Source organism: Sander vitreus, chromosome 8 (genome assembly GCF_031162955.1).
Source record: "Sander vitreus isolate 19-12246 chromosome 8, sanVit1, whole genome shotgun sequence".
In the NCBI taxonomy this organism is placed as follows: Eukaryota; Metazoa; Chordata; class Actinopteri; order Perciformes; family Percidae; genus Sander; species Sander vitreus.
In genome coordinates this window covers 27,968,685-27,985,754 of record NC_135862.1, presented here as the reverse complement: position 1 = coordinate 27,985,754, position 17,070 = coordinate 27,968,685, and the positions used below count along the sequence as shown (strand labels likewise).

The 17,070-nt window shown below is 40.9% G+C and overlaps 1 protein-coding gene across 1 annotated transcript in view; it reads left to right on the top strand.

Moving 5' to 3' along the window:
* Window positions 1–17,070, top strand: part of LOC144522554 (spondin-1-like) — a 279,723-nt gene extending 262,653 nt beyond the window's left edge. Inside the window, exons 14-16 of the mRNA XM_078257725.1 lie at window positions 12,533–12,691; window positions 12,804–13,064; window positions 13,156–17,070. Of these exons, the coding sequence (XP_078113851.1) occupies window positions 12,533–12,691; window positions 12,804–13,064; window positions 13,156–13,319 (584 nt within the window). The 3' untranslated portion in view covers window positions 13,320–17,070. The remainder of the gene's footprint in view (window positions 1–12,532; window positions 12,692–12,803; window positions 13,065–13,155) is intronic.

Here is a 17,070-nt window from a genome sequence, read left to right as displayed (position 1 = left end):
ATTTTCCACCATAATTTGCAAATAAATTCATTAAAAATCCTACAATGTGATTTTCTGGATTTTCTTTTTCTCATTTTGTCTCTCATAGTTGAAGTGTACCTATGATGAAAATTACAGGCCTCTCTCATCTTTTTAAGTGGGAGAACTTGCACAATTGGTGGCTGACTAAATACTTTTTTGCCCCACTGTAATACATACTGTATACTGTGTACATAGACTTGTACTTCACTTATATGGTTTATATTCTATTTAGAGAATGTGTGACATGCAACAACAACATCAAAACAAATTCCTTGTATGTGTTAAAAACGTACTTGGCAATAAAGCTTTTCTGATTCTGATTCTGATCCTGATCCTGGTCCATTAACACAGTAAACACATTAATGAAGTAAACAACATCCACAGCCTCTAAAATAGTTAAATGTAACAACTTAATGTTGAATTCACATGCTCTTTTCACATCGTAGGAAAGCACATTGCTATCGCCAGCTGAGTGACAATTTTGTTTGGCAAATGTTCGCTAACCAGTGTATGGTGAAGGCATGTTGTGTGGTTGAAATTAGAAAGCTAGCGTTAGCATTCGCTCTGCTCCCACTGTAGGGAGACTCATTTGCCAAGAGAACAGCTGACAGCCCGGGGAGAGGCACTGTCTGGTTAACACAAGTTTTTAGCTGTGACTGTCCTTCCTTACCTGAAGTTGCTGCACTTTGGCTGCTGTCTGTAGATTCCTTCATGCACAACTCATACGCAAATGTCTTAACAGCGGCGATGTTATGTATTGTTTAGGGTCCCCACAAGACAAATCTGCATTGCAAATTGAACATGTAGCTCTACTTGAATCACCTTCTTTTGACTGAAAGTACTGCCAAACAACACTTTTTCTGCTCACGAGTTCCATTTTCACTTTCTCACAGCCTATTGCATTGAACGCTCCACTTAAGTAAACACCTTCCTGTAATCAACGGCGCCGTCATTACGTTGACCAGCATAGCGCGCATAATGCAAGCGTAACTCTACAAAGAGTATAGAAGTAACAAGAGGCTAAACTCAATAGAACGTTATGTTGCGTTCAGTCCAAGATGGTGGAGCTGCAGCTCGGTCATGGGTGCGTTTGTTGCAATGGAACGTTCTATTGAGTTTCGCCTCTTGTTACTTCTATACTCTTTGACAAGAGCAGAAACTCAACACAATGTTCGCCTCTTTTTCTCGAGTTTCGTCTGTTATTACTTCTCTTTGGTAGAGTTCGGTGGAACCCTAACTCCGTCAAAAAGCCCAAAGTTCGGCCGAACCCGAACTCTAGGTTCGGTGCATCCCTAATTTGGTGTTTTTACTGCTTTTTACATCTTTTACAGCAGAGTCACCCACAATCAGAGTTGAGGTCCAGTTGTTAGCTTTCCCTGTAGCTTTTTACTTTTTGAATTGCTCTCAGTCCTTACCCTGCTGTGTGACAATGAGACGCAATCCAGGTCATCAGATGGAGGTTGTTGTGGAAAATCTCTTTGGTGTTCGGTGGTGAAGCTGGATATTAAGATTGTCTGACACGTTGGAGTTATCTAAGTTATTTTCTTTATTCTTCTTGCAAGTAGAGGAGACAGTTTAACAGAATAACAAGGCAATCTGAGAAAGTGTGTCGAGGACAAAGGATTGCACAGTTTTTATAGCTGAGAATACAGAGGGAAGGACTGTACTTCTCGTCGACTCAGCTCCTTTTACTGCTGATTCTGCTCATTTTACTGAGATTTTTTCAGAGAAGACTTCCCCAAGCCACTGAAGTTGGCCCTCTGCAAGGCACTGCTCAGTGCTGAGCAGCACGAGAGAGAGGGGGGCCACATAGCCTCAGCACGACAGAGGCAGAAGGAGCTATGATCGCTTTTTAAAATAATAGAGTACTATAATGGACACCTTTAACTGATATGTTATAATATCATATAGAAAACAGAGTAAATATCGTATAGTATAAAAGTGAATACATATAAAGTGATGAGAATATTAAAAAAGCATGCAGTAATAGATAACATATAAAAGAAAGATCACACATCAGTATGACAGATATGAACTTTCCACTACAGGGTCCAGGGTCCTGCAGCAGTGGAGCAAATCTGTTATCCAGTTGCACACTTGGTTGTTGGGGAGGCATTTTGTTGCTAATTCTCCCTTTTGCAGCTGTCCACGGCTGTGTCCTACTAAGTACAGGGGTTGAAGAGGCGCTCTGTCTGGATGCTAATGCAGGCCAGTCGGTCATATCAGAAATCTCAGGGCTCTGTGCCCTGCACGTTAGTCGTCCTCCCATTTCCCAGGAAGATGATTTACTCTTTGGCTTTGCACCAAAAGAGTTCAATGGAGGACTACCAATTGTTGATTTATTACCTGTTCCACAGCCCTCCTGTTTCTTTGTAGTCTTGTTGGTGCTAATTAGCTGTTGTCCATTGTTTTGGGTCCATGGTAAAGTGGAGTCATTCCCACATGGTCTGTTCACTTCCACGTTTTCTTTTAACCGGTGAATTTTGCTTTCCAGAACAGCAATCTTCTGAAGGAGTTTGTAGTAGTCATCCACGGAGAAGGGAGGCACCTTGCTGCTAATTAGCTTTAGCTAAGTACCACGTTTCCAGTCACTGTAGGACAGGCATGAGCTATTGGTAGGCCACGCTCACAAAGAAAAATGTTGAAATATGGCACTAGCCTATGTCTACAAAACATGTATAGTCCAGTGATTTATAAGTATCCAGGAGCCGCTGCTCATAGTTTCTCACAGACGAAAAGCAAGATTATCAGCAGAAATATGTAAGCAGAGGCAGAAGCAAGTAGCAAAGCGTCTGCACTTCAAGACAGCTCCACCTAGTGTGTAAACTAAGAATGGCAATACAGTCAAGCACAAGTTTCCTGTGTGGGCCATATTCAATTATATTTTTAGAATTTGCCGTGGGCTAATTAAACATAGACCACGGGCCGCAGGTGGCACTAATACTGCTATTAATATTGAGTGTGGCTTCCAGATAATGAGATTAGACATTGGCAACACAACCTTGACATTGGCTGAACCTTTTTGAAGTCTCTGGATCTGCCATTTTATCAACAATGTAATAACGTATACAGTATAAGGACAATAATATGCCTGATATGATGCTAGTTTTGTCAAGCCCGCAGGGCACGCTTGTGGAGTTTAACTCCGAAAAGACAGTTAACCACAGGTTCCCATTAATCTTATGGACATGTGTTGTGATATTTAAACAAACGAACCGTCAACGGCTAAATAAAAGCCTGTTATTTACGAGGCCGGTCTGAGAGACCTCCAGCTTACAGCGGGGTCTCTGAGCATGACTGGCCGAGCAATGAGCTAGCGGCCCCGGCAGGCGCCTGCTGGCTGTCGCCTCACTTCATGGATTTTCGCAGCTCCGAAAACTTTTGCAACTTCAGCAAATTGTCAATTTGGCATCAATTTTCGCAAGACTGCCTATATTCGAAATCTAAACAGTGAAGTGTAGTGTCAGAAGTGAATTTGGTGATGAATAAGATGGCGAAAATTGTTAACATTGTCCCGTTGTTGGTCTGACTGTACCGGAAACCTGAACCTTGTTGACCTAGGTTCCTATGCTGAAAAGGGAACAGCGAAAAGACCCTGCCCTGAAGTAGGAGCTGAAAGAGTTACAGGAACTGCAGCCAAAGGAACTTAAAAATCGAACACGAGAAAAAAAGTGTTCTAGGAATTTGATGTTCTAGGAACTGCAAAAATCCCTCCGGTCGGAAAGCGGCTATTGTCATTGTGAATCTGGCTTTCAAGTCCCATGGGTTGCTACAACTGTTATAGGAGGAGTCAGTTGAGTTTAAATGGTAGATTGGGATAATATTCCGCATTCCTACTAATGGAGAAGTTCTCACTTTTATTGAAATTAAGTTTATACCCTGAAATTTTACAGCTTAGAAACAGAGCTCCGGTACCAGCCTTTAAATCCCCTCTAATTCATGTGTTTTGCTCATCCAAATAGATACATATAGACATACAAATGAATGGGGATAAAGGTAAAAAGGCGGATTTGGGTTACGGAATAATGCTGATCGACAAATTGAGAAAGAACTTACGGCTAGCAACATTAGAGAAAGCGATACTTTGGATTTGGTCTGTGAAGTTATGTCACATGGCAGCTTTTCAGGCCGATCTGAGAAAAGACCTCTCTGATTTCCACGACGGTTTTCAGGAGGATATTAAAAAACAAATGGAGGAATTCGCTATAGAAATAGAAAAATACAAAATGCTACAGGCCAGATAGAGGGGGCAGCGAAGCGCATAGGTGAGATGGAGGACAACATGGCTGATATGGAACGGTGGGACATAAGAGTGAAGTCACTACTATATTACTAACAGATAAGTTACTGCCATATCTTGTATTATTATTAGCAGCCAGTCCTGCATTATTTTTTTTTCTCCTTCTTTCTCTGTTCCTATCTGGACCCGAGGATGCCCCCTCTATTAGGTTTGAACATGTTGATAACATCGCAAACCCTGTCCAGGACTTTCTTTTGATTTAACAAGTGTTACGCGGAAGGACAGAACGGACCCAAACGCAAAGTTCAACAACAAAAATAGGTTTATTAAGAAAAAGGGAAAGGAGGTGAGGGGAGGCGGACGCCAGGAACAGGAACGTGGTCTGGGGGTAGGATGGTGAGGGAGTCTACTGGGATAGGATGGTGAGGGAGCTTGCTGGGGTAAGATGGCGAAGGAGCTAGCCGGGGATAGGGTGGTGAGGGAGCTAGCTGGGGATAGGATGACGAGGGAGCTAGCTGGGGATAGGATGGCTAGGGAGCTAGCTGGGGACAGGATGACGAGGGAGCTAGCTGGGGACAGGATGACGAGGGAGCTCGAGGAGCTCGGGGAACTGAGGAGGAAGCACTGGAGTCCGGGGAACAGGGGAAGTCCAAGAGGGAGGGAGGCTGGGAGCGGGAGCGAAGGCAGGATGAAGCGGGGGAGAGTCCAAGAGGGGAAGACTGGGAGCAGGAGCGGAGGCAGGATGAAGTGGAGAGCCATGAGGAGGGGGACCAAAGGGTGAAGCCAGCTGACTGAAGGCGGGAGCGAGGTGTGGCGCTGATGACGGTATGGCAGAGACAACGATCCAGCGAAGATAGTGAGTGGAGCCGGGGTTGAAATATTGAGCTTGATTGTAGGATGGCAGGCAGGTGTGCGTGGCGGGAGATATGCGTGATATGAGAATGATGAACAGGTGTGCATGACCAGCTGGCAGTAGCAGGCAGGAGCAGACAGGAGGCGGGAAAACACAGGAGGCACAGGGAGAGGCAGGACCAACAGAAAAACACACAAAAAAGAACTAGAAAACTGGAAACAAAAGCCCCAACTATGACAAAAAAGTGCATTGTACTAAAAGGCTGATACCAACCGCGCACAGGCAAAGAGCCACAGAACTTTTTTTTTTTTTAGTGGTCCAAGCCAGAGGGGGCTGGGAACTGCATTTGCAAGGCAACGTGGTTCACAGATCCAGGGGAGCTGTGGAACCCTATTGTTTTCCTAAGGATTAAGATTTTTCTTAATTTTCCGCCTCTAAAACCGTTTCTACAGCCTAAAACATGCATGGTGGGGCAGTGCTGTTTTCAGGACTGGTCCAGAACCCTGCAAGGACCTCGGACACACAAATTCACCCACTTCCACTACTAGGTGGCGCTATAGCAGAAAAAACGCGTTTGGCCCTATAACTCCTAAAACCATACATCGCACATTAAAAATACTCATATACTCACGTTCCCTGAATTCAGGTGAATCTCGTGATATAGACCATGCTCATTTCCGTCCATTTTGTGCGTGAAAAATTGTGATTTATCATAAATCTACTTTTTCGAATTGCTCCTAGACCGTGCGACCGATCTGCAAAAAACGTCGTCGGTAGCATCTCCAAACCGACCTGACGAAAATTCATCAAAAGAATTTTTATCGGTTAAAAATTTCACAAATTCCGCACAAACAAATTTGTGTAGCTAGCTATGAAAACACGAACTTTGCCATATCTCTGCCAAATTGAATGTTATTAATGCAAAATTTAAGGTTGTTGTTTGCCATGACCCTCTGAGGATTCCCAACAAATTTTACAAAAATTGACCACTACCCCCTAGTGGTCAATTTTCATACAAGTATGAAAAGTTTATATCTCATGAACGTCTCATCCAATTTTTACAAAATGTGGAGGGTACCATCTAGGTCCACTCTTAAGGCCATGCCTACACTAATGTGAACAACTTCAAATTTACACGGTACAATGGGTCACGGACCTCACATACCAAAAATCACACATTTGGACCACTAGGGGCACTACAATCGCCTTAAACGTGTTTTTGCCTATAACGTCCACAGTACACATCGCACTTTAAACAAATATACATTGACTTGTTCCTTGATTCACGCTGGATCAGATTATAGAGGCCACGCCCATTTTTCACGAAGACATATTTTCGCAATATTGCAAAATGTGCAAAACCAACTTTTTCAAACTCCTCCTAGGCCATGCATCCGATCTGCACAAAACTTGGGACACTCCATCTCCAGAGGGTCCTGACCAGAAGTTATCAAAAGAATTTTACTACGTTAAACTATGCGCAATTTACAACCAAACTAATTTTCGTAGCTAGCTACAAATCACGAACTTTAGCATATCTCTGCCAAATTAATGGTATATTAATAGCAATACTTGGTATTATTGTTAGACATCGCACTCCAATGTTCTCTACCAAATTTGGTCCAGATCAGCCATTAGGGGGCTCTATAATCGAGGTAGACGTGTTTTGGCAAATAACTCAATGCATTTAAATGGGAAATTTGCAATTGCAGTTTCTCTGCCATAGTAATTGCTATCAACATGGCAGATGTACAATGGGTCACGGACCTCACATACCAAAAATCACACATTTGGACCACTAGGGGCACTACAATCGCCTTAAACGTGTTTTTGCCTATAACGTCCACAGTACACATCGCACTTTAAACAAATATACATTGACTTGTTCCTTGATTCACGCTGGATCAGATTATAGAGGCCACGCCCATTTTTCACGAAGACATATTTTCGCAATATTGCAAAATGTGCAAAACCAACTTTTTCAAACTCCTCCTAGGCCATGCATCCGATCTGCACAAAACTTGGGACACTCCATCTCCAGAGGGTCCTGACCAGAAGTTATCAAAAGAATTTTACTACGTTAAACTATGCGCAATTTACAACCAAACTAATTTTCGTAGCTAGCTACAAATCACGAACTTTAGCATATCTCTGCCAAATTAATGGTATATTAATAGCAATACTTGGTATTATTGTTAGACATCGCACTCCAATGTTCTCTACCAAATTTGGTCCAGATCAGCCATTAGGGGGCTCTATAATCGAGGTAGACGTGTTTTGGCAAATAACTCAATGCATTTAAATGGGAAATTTGCAATTGCAATATCTCCAATTTAAAGAAAGAGATAAACCTATTTCTCAATTTATTTGTAATAAAAAGAGACCAAGGGTGAAATTCTCTACCCTCCTGCTGCCGGAGGGCATGGCACTTCCATCCTTAAGAGATTACTATTTGTCAGCTCAGTTGAGGTCTTTGGTATATTGGTGTAACCCATCTTATGTTGCCAAATGCAAAAATATAGTTATCTTTAACACCAATAAAATCACTGCTTACTGTTGCACTAGTCTGGACATCTTACCATGCCAACCTTGCAATAAAGGTTTCCTAAATGCCATGTATATACATTTGATGTCAGCTTAATAATTGATTGTGGGTTTTGTGTAGATTTGGACTTTTATACGTTTATTCCACTTTGTTTAAAATGGCGAAGTGGAGAGGCTTTGTTCACCTGTTTGGAGCTGGCTGGTGAATGTGCTGGATACATCGTGACCCTTTTTGTGGATCTATTGATCGCTGTGTATTACTTTTTTTTTCGTGTCATTGGATTACGGCAAAATACGGATCTTTTTTCTCAACGTGTCTTAACGTTTTAGTGTGATTGCGCTTGGAGAGGCATCTCAACAGACTGTAGGTCGAACACTGATTGTTCACTGTTACATTTTACTTGAATTTAAGTGTCGGGGCATTCCGCCACCGTCTGTCTATTGCATTCCAAGACAGCCGTGTCGCGATTGGATTTCATAAGGGCGAATTGTTAAATTGTTACAATGTAATTTAAAATCTGCTTTAAAAATAAAGATATATGTTTTGGAATATAATGTTCAGCTTCGGCAGCTTTACATATATGTTAAAATATACAATGACTGAGGAAGCCTAGTGATGAGTCCATAGCAACCAGTTTGTGTGTTGAATTTGTTACCCAGTGTGCTTTGCTTAATGGTCTCAATGTTTTATTGTTTTATTTCGTGTGAATACTAGTTTACTAGATGAGTAACTTAGTATTTGAAGTAATGCAGTAATGCAGGAAGTGTGCATTTAGTTTCCATGCTTATTGTGTTTCCACAACAATGTTAGTGAGTAAATCTACTGAAATAGCCATCACACCATAACAGAGGAGTGTGATGTGTAAGATGAGAAAGCAGAGGTTAACTCTACTAATGTCACGGCTGTAAAAAAAATCAAAGGGCATATTTACATCTTAGCCAAGTGCAAACCAGTACATAAGGCATCAATAAATTGTTGGGGAGGGTCATGCCTCTTTTCCAAATCATTTTGGAGGGTCATAGAAAAAATTATTACTGGCGAGGGGAGGATCAAGTCTATTTTGACTAAAGATCCCAAAACTCCTCCGGTGGCCCCTTAAATAAATAACGAACAGTCCCTTAGGTGGCCGGCCTACGACCCTGACTTTATATCACCTCTGTCAACTCTGCAGAATCATAGTGGGTGGGACAGTGGGTTTATTCTGGTATTACTGCTGTTTGTAAGATTGCTGAAAAATGGGAGTTTAATAGTTTTGACAAAATATGTCAAACGTGGACTGGGAGGGCGAGACTATTATATCTACAGCTGAAAAGATTAGATGGGCTAATCCAAGAGAGTTACCAATTGTTATTCAGATATTTATTGATGCTTATTATTCAGGAAACATCAAAGTTTTTTTTCTTTTTTCTAAACATATCTTTATTAAATTTCCTCGGGGCACATACAACATAAAGGAATACAGCCACTGAGTAAAGAATAAAGCCCTCCTTTTAGCCCACCCGCAACCCAAGACAACAAAAAATAAAAAATAAAAAAGAATAAAACAAATTAAAAAAACTAAACAGAAACAAAAACACAGAAGGTTTGCACATTTGAGGCATACTCAACGTAATCAGTCAAATTGGGTTACTTAAGCTATTGTATGTCACCTGGAAATGTACTTCGAGATCTCAGACCATGTTAAACCATAGAGGCCACTCTGAAGGGTCCGTGCACCATCCTCCCCAATATAGTCCAAGAAGGGGTCCCAGATTTCGAAAAAGCAAAAAGGCATGTCTCTGAGCCAGAAGCTAATAGCTTCTAATGGGAGAAGTTCCAACACACTCCGAATCCATTGTGAAATCATGGGAACAGAGTCTGAGATCCACAGAAGAAGAATGCATCTCCTTGCTTTAAAGAGAAGCACCTCCAGTGCATAGTTTGGAGGAGCCAAGACCCAATGCTTTAGGATTGAACCCCAGAATACAGCTGACGGGAGTAAGAGCTAGTTTTTTCTTGAATCTAATATCAATTTCCTCACATATTTTGACCCAGAAGTCATTAATAAAGGGGCAATCAAATATACAGTGGAAATATGTACCTCCAGAAATCATACATTTATTACAAAATTTCGAGAGCAATGGGTTGAGGAAACATCAAAGGTTTGATAAGTAAGTTATACCGTGGCGTCATATCACAAGAAGGACTCTACAGACTATGTGAAGCAACGATGGGAAAAAGAACTGAACATTGAAATAACTGAAGACATATGGCTGAATGCCTGTACAACACAGTTCTCCTCCACCAACTCCCTGACCTGTAGAGACCTGACTTGATTCACTTTTTTATTACTCCAAAACAAAAGTCTAAGCAAACTGGTACCCAGTTATACTGCTGGAGGGTCTGTGGTGAGATCTTGGTAGATCACGCCTATGTTTTTTGGTCTTGTCCACCTATTTTGGAGGGAAGTGGCATCGGTTTTTTTTTAAATATTGGGTTTCAATATCAGTACAACTTTCATATATCTACAATGCCTATAAAAAGTATTCACCCCCCTTGGATGTTTCACCCTTTTGTTTCTTTTATACATGAAATCATGGTCAATATAATTTGGCTTTTTTGACAAGAATTTGCAAAAAAAACCTCTTTAATATCAAAGTGAAAACGGATTTTTACAAACTAACATCAATTAATTAAAAATATATAAGGTAAAGAAGATGATTGCATAAATATTCACCCCCTTTAAAGTGACTGACCTAATTTAACAGAAGTCCAGCTAGTTGATGCCAGCAGTGTCACACTTAGTGAAATGGAGATCACCTGAGTTCAGCTGATGTGTGTCAAGTGATTGTAGTATAAAAAACACCTGTGTCTGGGAGGTCCAGTCTCTGGTTCATCAGCATTCCTACTACAATTGCAACATGAAGAAAAAAGAACACTCCAAGCAACTCAGAGAAAAGATCATTGAAAAGTACAAGTCAGGAGATGGCTACAAAAAGATTTCCAACTCACTGGACATCCCACGGAGTTCAGTTAAATCCATCATTCAGAAATAGATGGAGAATGGCACTTGTTTAAATCTGCCTAGAACTGGCCGTCCTCACAATCTGAGTGACAGGGCAAGAAGACGACTGGTGAGGGAGGCCACCAAGACACCTAGGACCACTCTGAAGGAGTTAAAAGCTTCAGTGGCTCAGATGGGAGAGACTGTACATACAACTGTTGCCCGGGTTCTTCACCCGTCGAAGCTGAATGGGAGAGTGGCAAAGAGAAAGCCACTGTTGAAAAAAGCTCATATGAAATTTCGCCTGGAATTCGCCCAAAGGCATGTGCTAGACTCCAAGGTCAATTGGAAGAAGGTTCTTTGGTCTGATGAGACAAAAATTGAGCTTTTTGGCCATCAGTCTAGACGCTATGTTTGGCGAACACCAAACACTGCACATAACCACAAACACACCATCTCCACCGTGAAGCATGGTGGTGGCAGCATCATGCTCTGGGGATGCTTCGCAGCAGCAGGCCCTCGAAGGCTTGTAAAGGTAGAGGGGAACATGAATGCAGAAAAATATCGCCAAATCCTGGAGGATAATCTGACTCAGTCTTCAAGAGAACTACAACTTGGGAGAAGATTTATTTTCCAGCAAGACAACGACCCCAAGCATACAGCAAAAGCTACACAGAAATGGTTCGAAGACAACAAGGTGAATGTTCTGGAGTGGCCAACTCAAAGCCCAGATCTCAATCCAATCGATAATTTGTGGCTGGACTTAAAGAGCTGTTCACACCCGATCCCCAAGCAACCTGAGCGAGCTTGAGCTGTTTTGCAAGGAAACCTGGAGGAAAAATAGCAGTGTCCAGATGTGCCAGCCTGATTGAAACATATCCACACAGACTCAATGCTGTAATTGCAGCCAAAGGTGCATCTACTAAATACTGACCTGAAGGGGGTGAATATTTATGCAATCATCTTCTTTACTTTATATATTTTTTATTAATTGACATTAGTTTGTAAAAATCCGTCTTCACTTTGATATTAAAGAGTTTTTTTTTTTTTTTTTTTTGCAAATTCTTGTCAAAAAAGCCAAATTATATTGACCATGATTTCATGTATAAAAGAAATAAAAGGGTGAAACATCCAAGGGGGGTGAATACTTTTTATAGGCATTGTATATCTTGGTTATTTCCCTGATAATAGATGCTTGGCTGAATGTTGGTGGGAGAGTGTTATTTTCTAGTGCTTCTGTGTAAAAACTGATATATATATATATATATATATATTTATAAAAAAACTGTATGGGGAATCCATCTGGACCTGGGGCTTTTCCACCCTGCAGGGACATTATTGCAATGACAATTTCTTCCAGTGTGAGATTCTGTTCCAATTCCGCTTTAGAGTCACAGTTAATTGTAGGAATATATGAATTAGAGAAAAAAGCATCAAATTGGTTATGATCTGGTGTTCAATTTGAAGAATATAGTTTAGAGTACAACACTTTGAAATGATCATTAATAGTTTGATCTTCTGTTGAGGAGCCATCAGATGATCTAATCTGTGGGATACAAGAGATGCAGCTTTTTAACTGAGTTGATTTGCTAATAAAAATAAAATTTGCAGGAACTGCGGTGGACGTGTCTACTCCGTGTGCATGCTCAACAGCTCCCCCCAAAAACACTAACTCTTTCCTTTGTTTTTATGGTATTGTAGTATTACATGTTTTTTTACATGAGTATTTGTTTTTAAATTTACACTTACACAAATTTACACATGAGTGAGATACTGTCCATGAGTTTGAATCTAGTTCAAGCTTAATTACATAAACCACAGAGTGTTTAACCTGATAATTCGCACCGACTGAGTATGTGTGTTTGTATACTTGTGCTTGTGTGTCTGCAGATACCACTCTCTGCATGCTGTCTACCTGGTCTGACTGGAGTGAGTGTAGTATGACGTGTGGGCAGGGCGTGCAAACACGTCAGAGGATGCTGAAGTCTGATCCTGCAGGGTGCACTGAGGAGCTGAAGCAGACAGAGAAGTGCATGCTGCCAGAGTGCCGTAAGTACCTGAAGTACAAAACCTTACTACAAACTTGAATACTTTTCCTTTACTGTTCTGTTATTGTTATTTCTGACTTTTCCTTTTGTTCTCCTCCTGTTCTTCCTTCCAGCCGTTGACTGCATGGTCTCGGAGTGGTCCGAGTGGTCGCAGTGCAACAAGTCCTGTGGTAAAGGACACACCATTCGAACCCGTATGGTTAAACTGGAGCCGCAGTTTGGGGGCAGTGCTTGTCCCGAGACCATCCAGAGGAAGAAATGCAAGATCAGGAAGTGCAGGACAAAAATTAAGGAGGAGAGAGGAGGTGCAGGAGGAGGAAAGAGAAGTAGACGGGGTAAACAGGGAAGAGAAGCAGCGGCAGAGGAGCAGCCAGGTTGGTGGGAATAATTTGTTATATTGTCAATATTATTAAAGCTGCATTAGACCAAAATTAAGATGCTACTGTATATTGTTTGTTCCAACAGGTTGCAGGATGCAGCCGTGGGCCAGCTGGATGGACTGTACCAAAATATGTGGAGGGGGGATCCAGGAACGTTTCATGATGGTAAAGAAAAGAGCTAAAGGCACTCTGATGGCCAGCTGTAAGGACCGGAAGGAGATCCGTGCCTGTAACATTCATCCCTGCTAGGGGGTACTACTGAGTTATAGTGGAGGGGAGGGAAGTAGCAGGTAAAACATGAGTTGTGAAAATATGGGTTTATTTGATAAGATGATAATGGGGAACTTTTTGTGTACAGGGAGGTAAGGTTAAGGGAGGGTGAGATGATGGGCTAGTCTGACCTTTTGGAAACATGATATGGGTTTAGGTAAGTAGAGGGGAAGGGTGGAGAAAATAGGAAAAAAGGAGAAGATGGCTGTTTAATGAAGCCATTGTAGGCATTTAGTTAACAGGGATGACATTTACAACTACAATAGCCTACAATAATAGTTTGCCTTTAATGCACACATTTTTGTGTATTTCCAGTAGTTTTGTTCTCTGGAGTATGAAATAGGGTTGGGATTCGGATCCTGGTATTTCCTGGGAATTTATGCCAAAAGCTGTTTCTATTTTCTAAGAAAAAAAACCCACATGAACCTGGGATTTTTGGCATGTGTCTGCTTTATTGCTTTGTAATGTATTTACTGACACAAAGATGCCTTTTCCAACTATCATTAATGATAGTCATCATGAATGATGATGATAGTGTCGTAGCTATAGTTCACCCTTGAAATTACATTATTGCGCTTATACAACTGGATCAACTTTCTTCCAATTCTTTTTCATCCTAAAATGGTAAGCTGCTGCTGTTTAGAATAAGTGTTAAAAATGCAAAGTAATCTTTAAATGAAAACAAGGCAGACGGTTCAACTTAATAAGACGTGTAGGCTGGCGTCTCCTAGGGGTATAGTGGTATGTTTATGCATATATATAACCATCACTGTGCAGGTGGATCTACCATATACCTACCTAAATACATGTACAACTTGTAGAGGGAGACTGCAGGCAATCATGTTACAATCACTTATGTCATTTGTGGTGTTTCTGTCACACAAGAGACTTTTCTTCCTTAACTTACATAAAATTAAATACCCCCTTAAAAAAGCACCAAGCCTGGGGATGAACACTACCCTAAGGACAAACTTAAACAGAGAACAGAAGCCCCTTCCCCTTTTAGAACATAATTCATTTTAAAATCATGGACCAACTTTCAACCGTAGTATGGAATTTTGTAAGTTTTCAACTGACAAAAATTGACAAAAAAGCAACTTCTTTTCTATTTTTTGCAAGACAGATGCTCATACAGGAATTTTCTTATGGAGAAAAGACTTATGGATGTACTGTATAACTACTATCTAACCAACCCTTAAACCCTTATAAATGAAACTACTATCTAAGTACTAAAAACACTTTCCCTAATTAACAGATACATTTAAATGGAGATATTTTATACTGTTAAAATTAGGCTTTATAAACGGCTGTTTATCTGTTATTTCAGTATTAAAACTCTTATTTTAGCATGTGTATGGATTATCATGTTTGGTTGGACTTTATGCTTTCTCTGTCATAGATGTTGACTTAAAACAGATTGCTGTACTGTATCTGCCTTTGTTGGTTCCTAAAAACACAAACAACTGAAGCCAAGTATCACATCTTACACGTGCTGTGCTGCACTGGTCCTGGCTGCAAAATAGTTTGTATGGAAAGCATTGCAGAGGTTTCTATAGTAGTAAAAACTGTAGGACAACGCAACCATAGACTGTAAAAATAGTAGACGTAGCATCAGTGGCATCACCCATTGGCTTGTTTAAGGTTGCAATGGTGCTGCGCTAAGCTAAAAGCTAAAGAGAGAAAGTTGCAGATTTTCAACCCATCTGAAGTCAACCAGTGGAGATTTACTGGCAGGTTAACGCGAAACTCCAGGTACTGGCACCATTGAAGTTTTAGAAAATCTCAAACTTGCCCTTAAAGGGCTTAAGGGGGCTAACGCTAGCAGTAGCTACCTAGCTTGATTGCAGAACGCTGAACAAGACATTTTTAGGCGACCAAAATGTTCCAATTAACTTGAATGAAGTCAAAACACTCTCATTAAAAGTTAATTGGAAAGTTTGAGGGTCAAAGTTTAAGCCGAAAACACGGACAACACTAGGGTGACCAGATTTCTCGGAACTAAAACCGGGACACTTTGCGCGTGACCGTAGTGCTCGTGCACGCAAATACTTTTTAACGTGAACATGTGTCAGCCCAGGTCAGACATAGACACCGACAGATTAGACACAATTTTGCCAACAGCACACGTAGGCCTACTGCTCACAACATATTGGGGTATCTCAGTTAATATTCATGAAGTTTTTTGATATGTAGCCTACATATCTAAGAAATAATATTTAAAGACATTGAGTGAGTTTCGTGTGGGACCAACTTTATTTTTCAGAATTAAAGCATTCTTTTGGAAAATGCACCCACTGAACTTTGTGAAAAGGTATTTTTCATTGCATGGCACTAAACGAATTATTTGGAACTTCATTCCTTTATATCTTATGAATCATCAGGAATTGACATGAGTTCATAGCCTCTCATTCATGACCTCATGCATGAACAACACATCAACTAAAGCATTAGGTAAGGTGGGTACATCATTATGCACAAGTTGTGTTCAAATCAGAATTTGCGTACGTCGCCAAATTCATTTCCTTGTTTCTGATATGAAGATGAGACGTGTGTGACTCGAACATCTCACATTTACCAACAAAACGTACAGCGAAAGGCCGTGCAAAACATTTCAGACCGTCCTGCCAACCTGTATACATTTTAACATTAATGTACGCTGTAACGTTTTTTTCACTCTAAAGTCACTGAAGCTGCTGCTGTTTCAATTCTGTCGGCTCTGTGCAGCGGGCGGGGCTGTTGCTCAGTTCCCCCCACGACTGACTAGCGCACACACACACAAACACACACGGTGGATGCAGGAAAAACCGGAGATGAGATGACACAATTACCTAAATTGAGGACAGCTCCCGCAAAATCGGGCATTTTGGGCCGCAACAATAAAAAAAAAAAGGCTGCGAAATCCTAGAGGGACTGGTTAAAACGAGACAGATAAAAAGAGTCATTGCAACAATGTTTACAAATATACATTGTAACGCTGGCTGCACAGATTATGCAGACGCAGACCGCTACGATTGACTGACACACACATTGTTAAAATCACATGCTGGACACTTTATTAGTCTTTCTTCATGGGTTTAGTTAATGATCGGGCTATAATAAAACCACGTCGGCTATGTAATCGCTGACAACCAGGACAATTTCATAGTGGTTGGTGTAAACCAGGACATTTTAGCGTCCCGACAGGCTTTTGTCGGGACTCGGGACGCGCAACTGAAAATCGGGATTGTCCCGGTCAGACCGGAACGTCTGGTCACCCTAGACAACACCCAAAAACAAGTTAACGGCTATTTTAATACACACAGTGCCACGGTTAGGATTGCTAAGCCTCTGTCCTAAATGACAAGTCAGCATGTATCCACGCTCTTAAGCTTCTCCTGCTTTGTCGTCAATTTTAAAATAAATGGGACCCTAATTTACTAAATGAACATCATGCTGTATTGAAGAAGACATGAAAGTAGTGATTGACCCCATAAACTCATTATGAAAATGTGTATTGAGGTACTAAATCAAGTGAGATGTAGGGTCATTTTCCAAGAGACCTCTACAGAAACAGACTAGTTTTTTCAGCCAGCTGGAAATTACATAGAATGCAGGATTAAGGCATTTCCACATTGGCTTCATTTTTCAGACCCGAAAGCTTCTTTCATTATATTTTTATAATCTTTTTTTATTCTTTTATTACTTAGCAGATTGTTTTTTCTGTTTTAATAAAAATGTCATCTCCAAAGTA